This window comes from Daucus carota, chromosome 4 (assembly GCF_001625215.2).
Source record: "Daucus carota subsp. sativus chromosome 4, DH1 v3.0, whole genome shotgun sequence".
Taxonomy (NCBI): Eukaryota; Viridiplantae; Streptophyta; class Magnoliopsida; order Apiales; family Apiaceae; genus Daucus; species Daucus carota.
This window is the reverse complement of record NC_030384.2, coordinates 47,949,880-47,965,221: the sequence shown is the minus strand read 5'-3', so window position 1 is coordinate 47,965,221 and position 15,342 is coordinate 47,949,880. Positions and strand designations below refer to the sequence as shown.

The 15,342-nt window shown below is 33.1% G+C and overlaps 2 protein-coding genes across 3 annotated transcripts; one reads left to right on the top strand and one right to left on the bottom strand.

Moving 5' to 3' along the window:
• Nucleotides 1-3,099: 3,099 nt before the first annotated feature.
• Nucleotides 3,100-4,948, bottom strand: LOC108217772 (protein CUP-SHAPED COTYLEDON 2). Of its 2 annotated transcripts, XM_017390657.2 has the most exons (3): nucleotides 4,554-4,948; nucleotides 4,017-4,300; nucleotides 3,100-3,905 (listed from the first exon to the last, which is right to left on the bottom strand). In XM_017390657.2, exons 1-3 carry the CDS (start codon nucleotides 4,735-4,737, stop codon nucleotides 3,357-3,359), a joined length of 1,017 nt encoding a protein of 338 aa, XP_017246146.1. In that variant the 5' UTR covers nucleotides 4,738-4,948; the 3' UTR covers nucleotides 3,100-3,356. The 2 variants fall into 2 exon arrangements, with proteins under 2 accessions (XP_017246146.1, XP_063947203.1); XM_064091133.1 differs by lacking the exon at nucleotides 4,554-4,948 and having other exon boundaries at nucleotides 3,231-3,905; nucleotides 4,017-4,547.
• Nucleotides 4,949-11,393: 6,445 nt separating this feature from the next.
• LOC108217492 (F-box protein FBW2) lies at nucleotides 11,394-14,584 on the top strand. The gene is made up of 3 exons (XM_017390320.1): nucleotides 11,394-11,683; nucleotides 11,791-12,198; nucleotides 14,419-14,584. Exons 1-3 carry the CDS (start codon nucleotides 11,394-11,396, stop codon nucleotides 14,582-14,584), a joined length of 864 nt encoding a protein of 287 aa, XP_017245809.1.
• The last annotated feature ends 758 nt before the right edge of the window (nucleotides 14,585-15,342 follow it).

Sequence of the window (15,342 nt, the reverse complement as noted above, 5' to 3'; positions counted from 1 at the left end):
AATCTACACTAACCGCTAAAATTGCTGACGCTGCTCCATTGCACCAAGCCCATACCCGGGTGGCCGGGTCGGATCCTCCCCAACTACTCCCTCCGTCCCTTTTTACATGTCCATTTTGAAAAAAAAAATTGTCCCAAATTACTTGTCTACTTCTTTTTTCAAAGCAACTTTTTGTATGTTTTTTCAAAAAGTGACAACTTCCAATGTTTGACTAGCATATATATATACACAACTCTATCTAATTCATTACATTTATTAGGGATATGTATGAAAACAAGATATCCAACTAACATTTTATTAAGATGCGTTATTTTTTTAAAAGGGACAAGTAAAAAGGGACGGAGGGAGTATTGTTGTACCGCCACTCATTACAAAACTACCAATCGTTGCAATTTGCCACTTATAATTTTCAGTCATGATATTGGTCATTTAATTTAGCTACTGCAATAAATACATCAACCAATAAAACGGAGTCTGGTACGGGTCAAGCATTGCATGGGCCGGACCTGACGGTTGCAATCAAATGGGCCCATTTGAATAAGAGAGGTGTAATAAATGAGGCAACGAAATTACCAGCATATCACACTCTCTTGTACCGCAAGGCGTCTGATGTTGTATTTGCAGAGACGACCGACCACACTCACATTTATGACGATTTAAATGAGCCAATCATATCCGCATATCATGAATTTGAAAAAAATATCCTAAATATTATTGTTCGGAAAAAAAAATACTCTTTCTGTTTCAATTTACATGTCCATTTAAAAAAAAAAAATATGTTTCAAATTACTTGTCCACTTTAATTTTCCATGCAAAATCATATTTCTAAAGTCAATTCTACTCTACACATTTCTTATTTATATTTAATAAATCAATCTCACTCCACATGTTATGACTATTTCATGCAGTTAATTTGTGAACAACCACTTTTCTTAGACTGTGTGATTTTTCGAAAATGAACATTTATTTTGAAACGGAGGGAGTATTGATTTATTATTTTATAATTTGAAAGGCTAAATTATTGAGCTTTTTATGTATTGTTTTCCTCATAAAATGTCATATCGTATTTTTTTGTTTGATTTTCATATCTAAACACAATACAGTCTAGAGCTTTTTTAAAAAAAAAAATCAATACTGAATTATCCGATATTAATGAATAATTTTAAGACCATTTACTGAATTCTGTTATTTGGATATAAAATATGTGTTTGGTGATATACAAGACATTTTCTCCCCATTTCATGCACTCATACTCGGTTTCATTTCTCGGGCACAATATACGTCTATCATACCGAATTTGCACCAAATATATTCCTATTCTAGAGTTCGAAAAGTCTGATACATTGATCTAAGTTTTGATTTCTCGATATTTTACGACAAAGATCAGAGATATCATCGGATCAAAAACTCAAATTTAGAATTGTTGCATCGCATATGTTGCGCAATACTGGGACTCTATAAACCTAGGTAGGCTGAGGAAAATCATGTGGAGGTACAGGGCAGGAAGAAGATGCAGTGGCACTGTACGACTACTATATATCAATAGTTATATAACAAGAAAATTGTGCAGTGCAACTACCATGTTTTCCATATTTAATGCTCCATCTTTGTCGGTTGGATCAGTTTGAACATCCAACATTTCGTTTAGCTTTTTGCTAAAAAAGGTGATTTACCCTGCCCCATCGCGAAACACACTCCACTTGTGTATGCAAAGAAACACACTTCACTTGTGTATGCAAAGCTCAAATTTTCTCAATTCTAGGGTTTCAATTAACATTTAGACTGAGGGGGTGTTTGGCGGGTTTAAAAGCCCGGTTTCTAGGTTTTTAATTTAGAAATTTTTATTTGTGTTGGTTTTGTAAAAAGTCAAGAAGTATTTATAAGAAGCTGAAATACTAATTTTTGTTTCATTGTTTATACATTTTTCTCAAATAATTTAATAACTTGTAAGTCTTTAACTTGCTTATAAATTCTATTTTACTTATTTACTTTAAACAAAAAACACTTAATTTAAGTTCACCTAGAAGGTCTCTCAATATTTGTAATTCTAGTTTCTAATCCTTATTGTTGAAACATTAAAAGCAACAGGTTTCGAATTTTATTTTCTTTGACATCTGAATAAGTAGGCTGTGCATTTTCTCTTCTTCTTATCACGTGTTAAAGTTAATGTTGTTTCATTAGTTACCTAATTAAGTAGATTGTCTAGGGTAATAGTCACAACAATAGTTTATAATCAATATACGTCAGCGCGAAAAATTGTTAGATAATGAAAATTTTAAAATGAGTGATTTTTTCTGCCGAAAAATACGGCCATCCCCTGATTTTCCTCAAATATCCAGGATTAATGCTGAAAAAATACAATGATAATATATTTTATATATTATAGGATCCTCCTGGGTGGCTGGCTACATAATGACTCGAGTGTACGGAACACACGACATTTAAAGTGAGCTTGAGGTGGTCCAAAAGGCTCAAGCCTGAAATGAAGTAGAAAAACTGATATTAACAGATTAAAGGGAACTTAAAAAGCTGTAGCGAACCCAAGCCAATGAACAAACATCACTGCACAACTTGTAAGTACTCTTACTAGTTTGGATTTCAGATTTTATCATTAATCTGCAGCAGCCTTATCAACTTCTCCCGATTAGTCCTTCTCATTTTTCACTTTCTTTTCTCTCTATGTATCTTCCGTACAATTATTGTTTCTCCAGAACACACCAAATACATGCTTCATTAGTTTATGCTCCATTTTTTATTAGTCCTTTTCTACTCTCAGTGGCGCGATTAAAAAAACAAAGGGCAGTTAATTACTCTCAATCGACTTGCTTAAAAGTATAACAAAACTGACAAAATAGTTGTTTTTAAATGTAACAATGGCCAATAATATATCACATAGTTTTTCTTCCCTTCGAAAAGACCAGCAACACATGTAATTAGTTAGTATTCCCTCATTGGCTCATTCACCCATATCATTTGGATCTTGACATGTATTTTAATCCATTAATAAATCTATTTAAATGAATATTTAATAAAAAACACATTAAATTTTTTTAACTAATTGATATATATCAAAAATTGAAAAATCACAAAACATGAGAGAGAGCCGGAATATAATATATTTATGTTAAAGGTTTACATGCTACAGGATGCTAGGGCCTAGGTGCTACTACATTCTACATAGTCAAAGATTACATTTTAAACATGACATAACAAGCACATAAAGCCACACATTAAACTTAAACTGGATGATTAGCAACGAGTAAACTACTACATTGATCAACGTATAGGCTATTTGATCATAGTTAAGCTTAGTTTAGCATAAGCTAATAGGCATCTTAATACATAAAACGTTTGTTTTAAAAGCTCCAAATGCAATCCAGCTCTGTGGCTCCACTCTTCTGGGTGTCCGGCGCCGGCCAGTTCCCAACCTCTCCGCCGCCAAAAACCGGCGAAGGGGCAACCGGAGAGAAAAAGAACGGCAATTGCATGTTCTCCTGCAATGACCTCAAACTAGGAAACGCCGACACACCCACGTTGCTCTGAAAGGCGGCCAACGAGGACGGCGGCATGGCGGCGGCGGGGTCCACCATCGCCGCCGCCGGGGAGACAGAGTGGAACATAGAGCTGTACTTGTTGAAGCAGCTGGGTGAAGCTGAAGTGGAGAAACAGGGCACGTGCTCTTTAGTTGCAGCCGTGCTTGCACTGCCGTCGAAGGAGCAGCTGTCGAGGTCTGACGTGGCGGTGGCATTGTACGGTAGCGTGTCGAGAAGCGGCGGCAGAGACACCGACGAAGAAGAACTCAGCTCCGGGTAGTTGGTGCTGGTTGTATTCAGCCTTTTCTTCCCACCAGGAAATGTTGCCCCCGGAATAGTCTTTTGAAATACTCGAGAGATCACCCACTCATCCTAAAAAAAAAAAATGTTACAAGAAAATAAAATAAAATAAATTTGCATTTATTATGGAACGAGATGTTATAAAATTATTATGCATGTAGAATTAATTGTGGATGGACGTACCTTGGAGGTTCGGGAGAGATAGTGGTAGGCGAATTTGCCTTCGAGGCGATATTCATGCATGACCCAGTTGCTTTTTTCTCCTTTGGGAGCTCTGCCTCTGTAGAAAACCAGGGTTTTCTTCATGCCCACAAGTGAGGAGGTCTTGGAGCTGTAAATCTCCCTGTCTTTCCCAGTGGCCTTCCAGTAGCCGGCTTCTGTGGCTCTGTTTGTCCTCAGCCCTGTTGGGTATTTCCTGTCCCGCAGGCTGTAGAAGTACCACTCCTTTTCCCCCATCTTAGCTTTGTCTGCAAAGAGAAAGAGATGGAGAGAGGGAGGGGGAGAGAGAGAGATTGGAGAGATGGAGAGAGGGAGGGAGAGAGAGAGAGATTGGAGAGATGGAGAGAGGGAGGGAGAGAGAGAGATAGATTGGAGAGATGGAGAGAGGGAGGGAGAGAGAGATTGGAGAGAGGGAGAGAGAGACGGAGAGAGATTGGTAAATAAATTGTAACAAACGAACATATGTGATGAGTAATACAAGTGAAGTTGAGTTTAGGTTACCAGGGAGCTCCCAGGGTTCACATTTGTTGAGATCAACTTGAGCAATGGCACGGCCAGTGAAAGTATGATCAAGAACCTTCTTGAGCAGATAGTAGGTGATGAGTTCCTCATCAGTAGGGTGAAACCGAAACCCAGGTGGTAAATTCGCTTCATTGTTGTCAAAGTGATGGTAAAACATCTCCATGATAGCAAGTACACCCCAAACTCACTCACTCACAAGACACAAAGTGAAAGCACAAAAAACTACTCCAAAGGCCTTGTTGATAGACAATATATACAACTCTTGGGAATTATAATATCACAAGACCCTAAAATATAAAAATAAAATAATCGATATTGTGATGAAATCTGATCACTCTCAAGGAGCAGCCTTATGATTATAGAGGCACAGAGCTAAAGATTAATGTGTGAGTAGGATGTGTATTAATGAGAGAGTGTGGGGCCGGGGTGGTTCTGTTTGGAGTATGCGTGCGTGCGTGAATAAGAGTGCAGGTATTCTCCTCTCTGTCAGTGAAGAAAATCAAAAGGAGAGACAGAAAGTGAGTGGTTTTATCTATTTACTCGGTGGGATTTCTTTGGGCCTGGGCTCAAGAGATGTTATTATTGGCTACTTTCACCATGGATCAATAAAGCTGTACCATATCTCATTTGTCAGCAGCACAGTACCTCTGCATTTTACAATTCATAGTGTATGTGTATAATCCTTGACAGAGACAGAGTAAATCCATTTTTCTATCTATTGTACTGTTTGATTCACTTATCATTACCTGCTGCATCTTCGTTTTTGTTCTCTTTTTCCTGTCTTCTTTAAACCCCTTCATGCATTACCCTTTAAACACATTAATTATTGCTAACATCTTACCGTCTCCGATTTTGAGTTCGATTCTCGCTAATTTCAAGATTTATCACATATGCATTATTATATATATTAATTTGTAAGAGGTATGAACTTAATTATTCAAATAGTTCAGAGAGAATTATTGCATGGGAGTGAGAAATGAGAGAAATGTGTATGTATATGTAAAATAATTACTAAAAGCCATAAAGGGAAATGGTTTCAGAGGCAGATATGATTCTGCTGACTTTTATACTCCCAGCTCCACTAAAGTAGCAAAAATGGGTAAAAAGGTAATAGAATATTATTACATTCACTCCCTTCCAAGTGGCAACCTGTCCAAAAACTTTAAAGGATTCATCCAACTATTGCATATATTCATGTATATAGTTAGCAAAACTACAAGTTTTCATATGGAAACTTCACCTGTATCTGCATCCATCCTGAAAGTCTCATTATGTATACCCTAATTTTAATTTTGTAAAGCTTCATGCTGCACTACTCCAGTTTCATTACTATTCTTCTGTAACTTTTTGTGTATATATAAAACAAAATCATCTGTCTACTTGTTGCATGTGCATCATTTCATTTTTCCCATCCACAGAGGTAAATAATTATACTAACATGTACAAAATGTATGTTGCAACATATGGTATTGTGGTTGTGCTGGGTAGTGGTGATTACAGTACAAAAACATAAGGTTAAACATGAGCAATGCCAAGCAATGTTATGTCAAACCAGCTTAGCTTAAAAGTGAGGTAAAGAAAGAAAAGCTGGTAGGAGTTGTTGAATTGGTTTGTTGGTTTTCAGATTACAAAAGTACAAAACAAAATTGAGATAAATACATTTGCAAAACCAGTTCCAGAGCGGGTTTAATATAATAAGTGCTCTTCTGTTTAAATTACCCCCTCCGTCCGAAAATACATATCGCTTTGACTTTTTGCAGGTAATTTGATGTGCAAATAAAACATATTTCTATATATTATTTTCCAAATTTTTTTTTTTTGAATAAAAGTGTAACATCCATATTTTTATTCAGAATAAGAAAATTTGAAAAATAATATATGAACATATGTTTTATTTGCACCTCAAATTACGTGAAAAAAAAATCAAAGGGACATGTATTGTGGGACGGAGGGAGTATTTGTTTGAATAATTTCATATTATACATAACTATGATTTATTAAGAAATAATAAAGTAATAGTTATTTGTTTTAGTGGTAAAATTAATTCAACCAAAAAATTATAAAATAAAAATAAATTGATTAGAAAAATAAATCCCTAAAAATTTCTGAGTAAGTACTCCCTCCGCCCTCGTGGTTGTTTACGTTAACTGTTTGCACGCATTTTGAGGCTCCCATAATATGCATTTCTTTTTTTAAAAATTTCTCTTTTTGAATAAAAGTTTGAACATCAAACTTTTATTTGGAGAAAAAAAAACTATATTTTAAATGAGAGTGGAAAAACGTGTCAAAAAATAGTGTAAAAAAATAAGGAGGACAGAGGATGTAATTTCTAACTCATCTTAAATTCAAACTGACAATTTATTACACTATAAAATTAAAAATAATTAATTTAAACTTCATAAAACCAGGCAAACACCATGGTAGCTTCTTTGCAAATTGGATTACGGCTTACAAACATACACATGTAATATTGTAATCTGTGAGACTAAAATCAAAGAACGAAATGATGAAGAGACTAGTTACATGCATGCATGCATCACTTCACTCAATCGCATCAACGTCTGTCCATCCATCCATCACTGTTTGCAAAGTGAGGTTGATGCATTCAGATTTTGACGCGTCATGCTCAGATTTTGATGCATGTATGTATTCATGAGATATGAGAAAGTATTATAATAATAATAATAATAATAATTAATTAAATAAAAGAGGGTAAGCTAAGAAGCTGAATCCTAGTAGCTAGGTTGTCCATGGGGGAGTGAGGCACAGGCTTTATATCAAATCATCTCGTCAATCTGCATGCTAGGTAAGGTCCGCCCTCCTCCATTATTTATCGTCTGTTTTTTGCTAAAATTAAATAAAAAGAAATTATGATTTTACTGCCACTCTTCTTCTGTCTCTTCTTGTCAAGCCTTCGCGTAACAGTTGTTACTAAACAAAGCATGACATCTCCTCCGATCTCGCTCTATTTTTGGCGTTTTTCCGTTGAGCTAGTCCCCGCCTCTTTAAACCGCCCGGTCCGTCTTAAAAAATTATATAATACTCCTTTGTGTTTTTTTCTTTACCTATTTGTTCATAACATGGGACAAATTATTAATTTATGTTAAATTTGTAAGAATCGTGAGTGATCTTGTTGGATTCGTATTCACGAGTACTTTAATACGGTGAAATTTTTATATTTAATATTAATGCGAAACTAAAGATATTAACGAGCAAAAATGTGTACTAAAACAAATAGAAAAAGTATTAAGGGATGGAGGGAGTATGAAACAAAATATATCTCTCTCGTATTGTTACCCAACTTCTACAAATCTTAACTAATAATGGACTTTTAATAATTAATTTTTCTGTTCCACCTTTCAAAAACACTCAAATAGAAAATTATTTTTTTAAAATATGACGCAACCACATGAGATATGATCCTGAATTCAATCATTTAAAACTGGTGTTGCAATATCACTTGAAAATCAACTATTTTTAACTCGTATCAAAATCTCATTTATAATTATAACCGTTCATTTGAAAATAAATTCGAAAATATGTCTGCTTTTTAATTTTATATTTTTTAAGTACATGTTATAACAGATTTTGAGATAATACTAGTAAATACAAAAACTTATCGACGATAACTAATATTCTGGGACTCTATAAAATTCGAAAATTCAAACGGCCTCGAACTCTCGAAGGGACTGAGGTTTCAGACGCCTGGGAATCTAGGATGTGGGGTGAACCGGCGGAGAAGGCACCGGTTCAGAAGTTGTTGCTCTACTGATTCTGAATTCTGATTGACGTTGGTTTAGAGATCGAGGAGGGGTTGACATTTCAGCAACAGAGGGTAAATCAGGTTTTGGTAGTTTAACAACAGTAGTTTCATGTCATAATAGAAACAAGAAAACACAATCATCGATAATGATTTTGTTATTCGAGGATCGCCCGTTGTCACAATGTGAAGTCACGAACTGCCCCCAAGGCCACCATAACATCACACAGTAACACAAACAAGACAACTTCTTGCAAACCCCCTTCCAACCCACTATTTGGCCTTATTATTATTATTTTTTAATCTAGTCGCACTCAACCAATTGAACTTTTACATTCAACAAATTAAGAAGGTTACAGACGAGTTTTAAAGTAGATTTCGACTTTACAAATGGACAAAATAAACTCGTATTTTACAAATTTCAATTTTTTTGATAGTGTAAAGTTATTAATTTTAAAACATTTTTTTTGAACAAGTCAACAGGATGAAAACATTATTTTAAAGAATATAGTAAATTAGAAGTTATCAAATTTATGAATATTTTACTAGATTAGTTCGTGTATCATGCAAAATTGTTAGATTATTTTTCATATTTTAGTAATATATTATTACTACACTAATATATAGGGTGTGTTTCAACGAGTAACTCATTTTATACGGGTAACTTAGTAACTCACGCTCAACCCTACGATCATCGATGTGGATGGTACTGTATACCCTATTCTTTCTTTATGACAGCCACGTACGATAACTGAACACAACATGGGGCAAGACACTGTGCTTGTTTATAAAATTTTTTTATATTATGTTTATGAATACAATTTTGTAATTATTGTTTTGTGTATGAGATAATTTTAAAATTTTATTTTTTATACATTATATTATTTTTATTCTCTTGTTTTATCTTTTGTAAAATTATTATGTATGTTAATAATTTATAATTAAATTCTTATGTTTTTTTAATTAAAATAAACATATAAAGTTACTATAATTTTATTAAAAGATAAGATCCCTTAATTGTGCATGTTCTGTATTTTTATAACCAAATTATATATAATATAATATTTTAACTAATAAACAAACATATATATTTTCACTGTAATTTTATTAAAAGATTATGTTCTGTATTTACACATGTTCCGTATTTTTATAATTTATATAATGTTCTGTATTATGTTTTGTACTTTAAGTATGTTCTGTGATTAAAATAAAAAGATTAGGTTCCTTAATTGTGCATGTTGTGTATTTTTATAACCAAATTATATATAATATAACATTTTTACTAATAAACAAACATATATATTTTTACTGTAATTTTATTAAAAAATTATGTTCTGTATTTACACATGTTCCGTATTTTTATAATTTATATAATGTTCAGTATTATGTTCTGTACTTTAAGTATATTCTGTAATTAAAATAATAAACATATATGTGCTGTAATTTATTATAAGATTATGTTCTGTATGTTCTGTATTGTATAAGTAAGTTCTATATAAATTTATTATGATTTCTAACAAACTAACTAAAGACATGTATATTTACTTTAATTTTATTAAAATTTTATATGTTAAGATACTCACTTTACATAACATATTTACAAAATAAAATATATATATAATACATAACTATTTATACAATATAAACATAAAAAAGATCACAATAAAATATGAAAAGCAAGTGATAACAGTTATGTGTGCACGTGTGAAAAGCAGGTATCAAAAGTATAATTGGCATGTTCATATGATCCAGTACTATACGCAACACAGGCAAGTGGGTCAAATAATCTGATGGTTGAGATTAAAAGTTACCTGGTTACTATTTTGATTGGTTACAGGCCCCCTAATATATATATATAGGGTATATATATATATATATATATATATATAATATATTATTTTATTAATTAATATATAAATAACATTAATTATTCAACATAACTTAGCTAGTATTAATTTCAAATAAAAAACCAATTAAAACTTGAATATGAATTTAAATAAAAAAAGAGAAGATAATAGTTGAATATATTTAATATTTGTTAAGACGGCCCAAGTGGTGGGTTTATTTTCTGTTGTTCCGGGACCCGGTTCGATTTTGACTGATGCGAATAGTATTGGAACATATACTTATAAGGTATATAAGTTTGCATTTTCGAAAAATATTTGTTAAGACAGCGTTAAGGAGAGTTTTTTCTCGCGAGAATTTGTCAGGTGAAAAAGTTTTCTTATTAACGGGTGTCTTTGTTAAAAGAGTTTCTAGCACACTAACAATTAATTGGAAAAGCTTTTTGTGCTTTGAGTCAACAAAAATTCACGGTCTAATAGTCGCACCAGAAAAATGTAAAGCCCAAATGTTTTCTTATCACTACTACATCCGTCTCAATATATTGTCCTTTTTGACATTTGGCCACACTTTGATCAAAAATTTTATATGTTATATAATTAAAAAACAAACTCTAAAAAATATCATCGAAAAGAAAATCTAGTTTATTTTGATACTAAGTAAATACTTTTTAATAATTGGTTAAATAGGAGTCAATTTAACTTTTGAAAAACAAAGAGACTTATATTATAAATTGAGACTAGAAGGAGTAATGTTTTGTCCGACCCAAATTGGTCTTTCAGCCCATCTCCGGCCCAATCCATAACCTCCTAGAAGATTGCAGCCACCAGTGTATGTTTGTATTGGAAAATGCTTAGGAAGTCCAAGCTTTGAAAATATGAAACTGTCATTAAAGTTGAGCTTCGAAAATGTGAAGCCCAATTGTTCAAGCCCGCCTATCCATCTACCTTCCCTTTGCTGTATTCATGAATCAATATCAACTCCTAAAGTCACATGCTAAGTTGAGGAAGACATAAGTTGTTCTGAGGTTAGTCCATCTTCTAAATGTCCATGATCTAATGCATATTTAGCAACTTATTATCAACAGTTGTGATAGTTTATAAAAATTTTCAAGACCATTATAGATCTCATCAGTTTTTGTCATAATTAGTTATCCACTTATCTCTATTGTTTATCTGTCATAAGTTGTTTGTTTTTTCTTTGCATGTTGATAGAAGATGGAAGAAAGAAAATGGGAAGATATGAACGTAGATTGTTTGGTAAACATTTTTGGGAGGCTGGAACTACAAACAAGGCTTCAAGCTGTTCCGCTTGTATGCAAAACATGGTACAAGGCACTTCTCAATCCCTCATGTTGGGAACACCTTATTTTTCCTCAAATGATCCCTAGGCTGACTTCGCAGACTGAACTGATGAAATTTGTTGTGAATCGAAGCCAAAGACGTGCCACAATTCTTGTACTACCGTATTCTTGTAATAGAGAAGAGCTCCTATATGTTTCTGAGGAGTGAGCATCTAATTTGATTTTTGTGTCTGCTAGTTTTACGTTACCTGGTTGTATGTGTGATGCATGAATATTGCTTATATTATTGTTGTAGATTGCCTGGTTTGAAGATGTTGGTGCTGTCACCACGTCATCCCAAGCCTCATCATAAAATGGAAGAATTTGGAAGCCTTAAAGCTGGGAAATCCAATTTTTATTAATGATATTCTTGAGCCTATTCCCATTGCTTTACTGGATTTGAGAAACTGCTCGGTAGGTGGCGAAGCAGCAGCAGCCATTGTGTCACATTTTCCGAAACTCAAGCGTTTGATCATGAACGAGTCCATAGTTAACAAGGAAGATCTTTTACTAATCATGCAGGGCTGCAAACAACTTGACCATCTCCATGTCCGAAACTGCAGTGGGTTTGACGAGGGTGATGAAGATATCCTCAGGCTTTCTTCTGGTATCAAACATTTTATGAGTGATGGTTCCAAAGAAATGAGTGGGACCAGGACTCCAGGAGGGTTGGCTCTGAGGTATTGCTAATTCGTTGAACTGAAAATGTGTTCGGATTATTATTGTAACTATTGTAATCGTTCCGAAAATGGTTATTTTGGGAAACACCTTTTTAAGCTTCCGTTGTGGTTGTAATTCAATTCAACTATTCAAGAATCTGACCGGAGCCTATGTCATGTCTTCGGTTTCTCTATGACAATAAAAAATTTGATTTATCAAGTAATATTTGAATAAACGAGCCTCTGTGGTATTAATATACGTGAAACATCCACAACTATGATTAATCAAATTGGAATGTTGTTAAATACTTTTAACTTCTATTCTCAAAAAAAAAAAAAAAATACTTTTAACTTCTGAAATCTAATGTTATAATTACTGCGGATAAGTTAACTTTGCGATCTTTTTTTTTTTTTTTTAAAAAGGTTAACTTTGCGATCTATTTTTTTTGTTTTACTTAAATCAGTGGTACTTGTTCAAAATAAAAAAACAGTTCATGTCAAAAATTTGGACTTTACAATGTAAAGACAAAAATAGAATTATATTTTACTCCTTCTGTTTTAAAATATAAGTCGTTTGATTATTTGGCACACATTTTGAGATATTTTGACCGCATAGCTAAAATCATTATTTTTAATTTTTTTTTTTGAATAAAAATATATAATTAATATTTTAATTTAGAATTTTTTTTTAAAAATAACCATTTTAACTAAGCGGTCAAAACACTTAGAATTGTGTGCTAAAAAGTCAAAGCGACATATATTTGAAAACGGAGAGAGCATGAAGTATACTCCTTTTTAATTGTCATTTTGACTTTTTACACGTAATTTAAAATGTTTAAAGACATACTTTCAATTATTATTATTATTATTTATGAATAAAAATATAAACTATATATTTTAATTTAATTGAGAAAAAAAATTAAAAATAGTAAGTAAAAATATATATAATTTATTTGCTTAAATTTAGATACAAATTTTAATAATAATAAAAATGATATTCATTAAGTCTTTTAGATCACCTATGAGTCTAGTCATTATTATCAACAAAACAGATAATAAATCATATTAAATTTGGATAGATGATTATATAATAATTTTTTTAATTTTGTCTTAAAAATAATCATTGTTGTTTCATTTTAGTATTGGTGAGATCAATCCTTTTTTTCAATTTTAGAATCCAAAATATATCTAGATCCACCCGGTCTCGGATCATTATGTAAACAAATATAAATTTATATATATTTTTTTAAGATAGAATTTTCATTATATAATTGTTTTTTTTACTATTATATACAGATACTAAGCATCTCCTGTCCTGCCCAGTCCAAAACCTCCCAGAAGATGTAGCAATAAGTGTATGCTTGTATTGGAAAATGCAGAGGAAGTCCAAGCTTTGAAAATATGAAACTGTCATTAATATCGAGCTTCGAAAATGTGAAGCCCGACTAGCCATCTACCTTCACTTTGCCATATAGATCAATATCAACTCTTAAAGTCACATACCAAGTTGTTTTGAGGTTAGTCCATCTTTTACATGTCCATCATCTAATGCATATTCACCAACCTATTGTGTATAGTTGTAGATAATTTATAAAGAAATTGAAGAGCATAATAGATCTCATCAATGATTATAATTAGTTTACTGAAACTTATCTATTTCTATTTATCTGTCATAACTTGTTCTGTTTTACTTTGCATTTTGCATGTCAATCAATTAGAAGATGGAAGAAAGAAAATGGGAGGAAATGGATGAAGATTGTTTGGTAAACATCTTGGGGAGGGTGGAACTTGAAACAAGGGTTCAAGTTCATGGTACCAGGCAGTTCGCAATCCGTTATGCTGGGAAAACATTATCTTTCCTCCGATGCTCAGGACTCCGAGTTCGCAGACTGAACTCATCAAATTTGTTGTGAATCGGAGCCAAAGACGTGCCACAATTCTTGCACTACCATACTCTTGTGACAGAGAAGCGCTCCTATATGTCTCTGAGGAGTGAGCATCTAATTTGCATTTGAAAAATGAATGTTGCACATAATTGTCTACAAAATTTTGTACATATAATGACATCCGGTTGGTTTTAATTGGAATGAGCCTCTGTATTCACATCAAACATCCCAATTAAAACACTCCATGTCAATTGCTTTGCACCTAGCACTTCTCTTTGATTTTTGTGTTTGCTAGTTTTATATCACTTGTTCGTGAATTTCGTGTGATGCATCAATACTTATAATCTTGTTGTAGATTGCCTCGTTTGAAGTTGTTGGCGCTGTCACCACGTGTATGCGCTGAGCACAGAGACATTATCCCAAGCCTCCTCATAAAATGGAAGAATTTGGAAGGCTTAAAGCTGGGAGATTTAACATTTGTTGATCAAATTCTTGAGCCTATTCCCATCCATTTGCCTTAAGTTTGCTTCACTGGATTTGAGAAACTGCTCCGTAAGTGGCGAAGCAGCCGCAGCCATTGTGTCACATGTTCCGAAACTCAAGCATTTGAGCATGACCCAGTCCATAGTTAAGAAGGAATATGTTATACTAATCATGCAGGGCTGCAAACAACTTGAGATTCTCGATGTCCGAAGCTGCATTGGGTTTGAGGAGGATGATGAAGATATCTTGAGGCTTTCTTCTGGTATCAAATATTTTCAGTGTGATGGTTCCAAAGCAATAGATGATGAGCTTTATGAACAGATTAAACTTCTTAGTGTTGCTATGGCTGAAGTTCTATTAATGACTGATATAGATGTTGATGCAAGCGACAGTGACGATGAGTATGAGACGGATCAGGACGAGGATAGGCTCTGAGGTATTGTTAAATCGTTGAACTAAAAATCTGTTCGGATAATTATTATAACTATTGTAATCGTTCCGAGAATGGTTATTTTGTGAAACGTTTTTCAAAAGTAATATTTGAATACCCGAGCCTCGGTGGTATAAATATACCGCGAAACATTCCACAACTATGATTCAATTCGTGTACCATCTTTTGTTAAAATGATTCTAATGTTATTATTAGTGCCGATAAGTTAACTTTGCGATCTATATTCTTTTCTTTTTTTTACTTAGAACCGTAGTACTTGTCACAAGAATTTCGACTTTACAATGCAGATCTAAAATAGAATCATATTAATGAGCTCTGCAATCAAGTTCTCAACTTTAAATATAA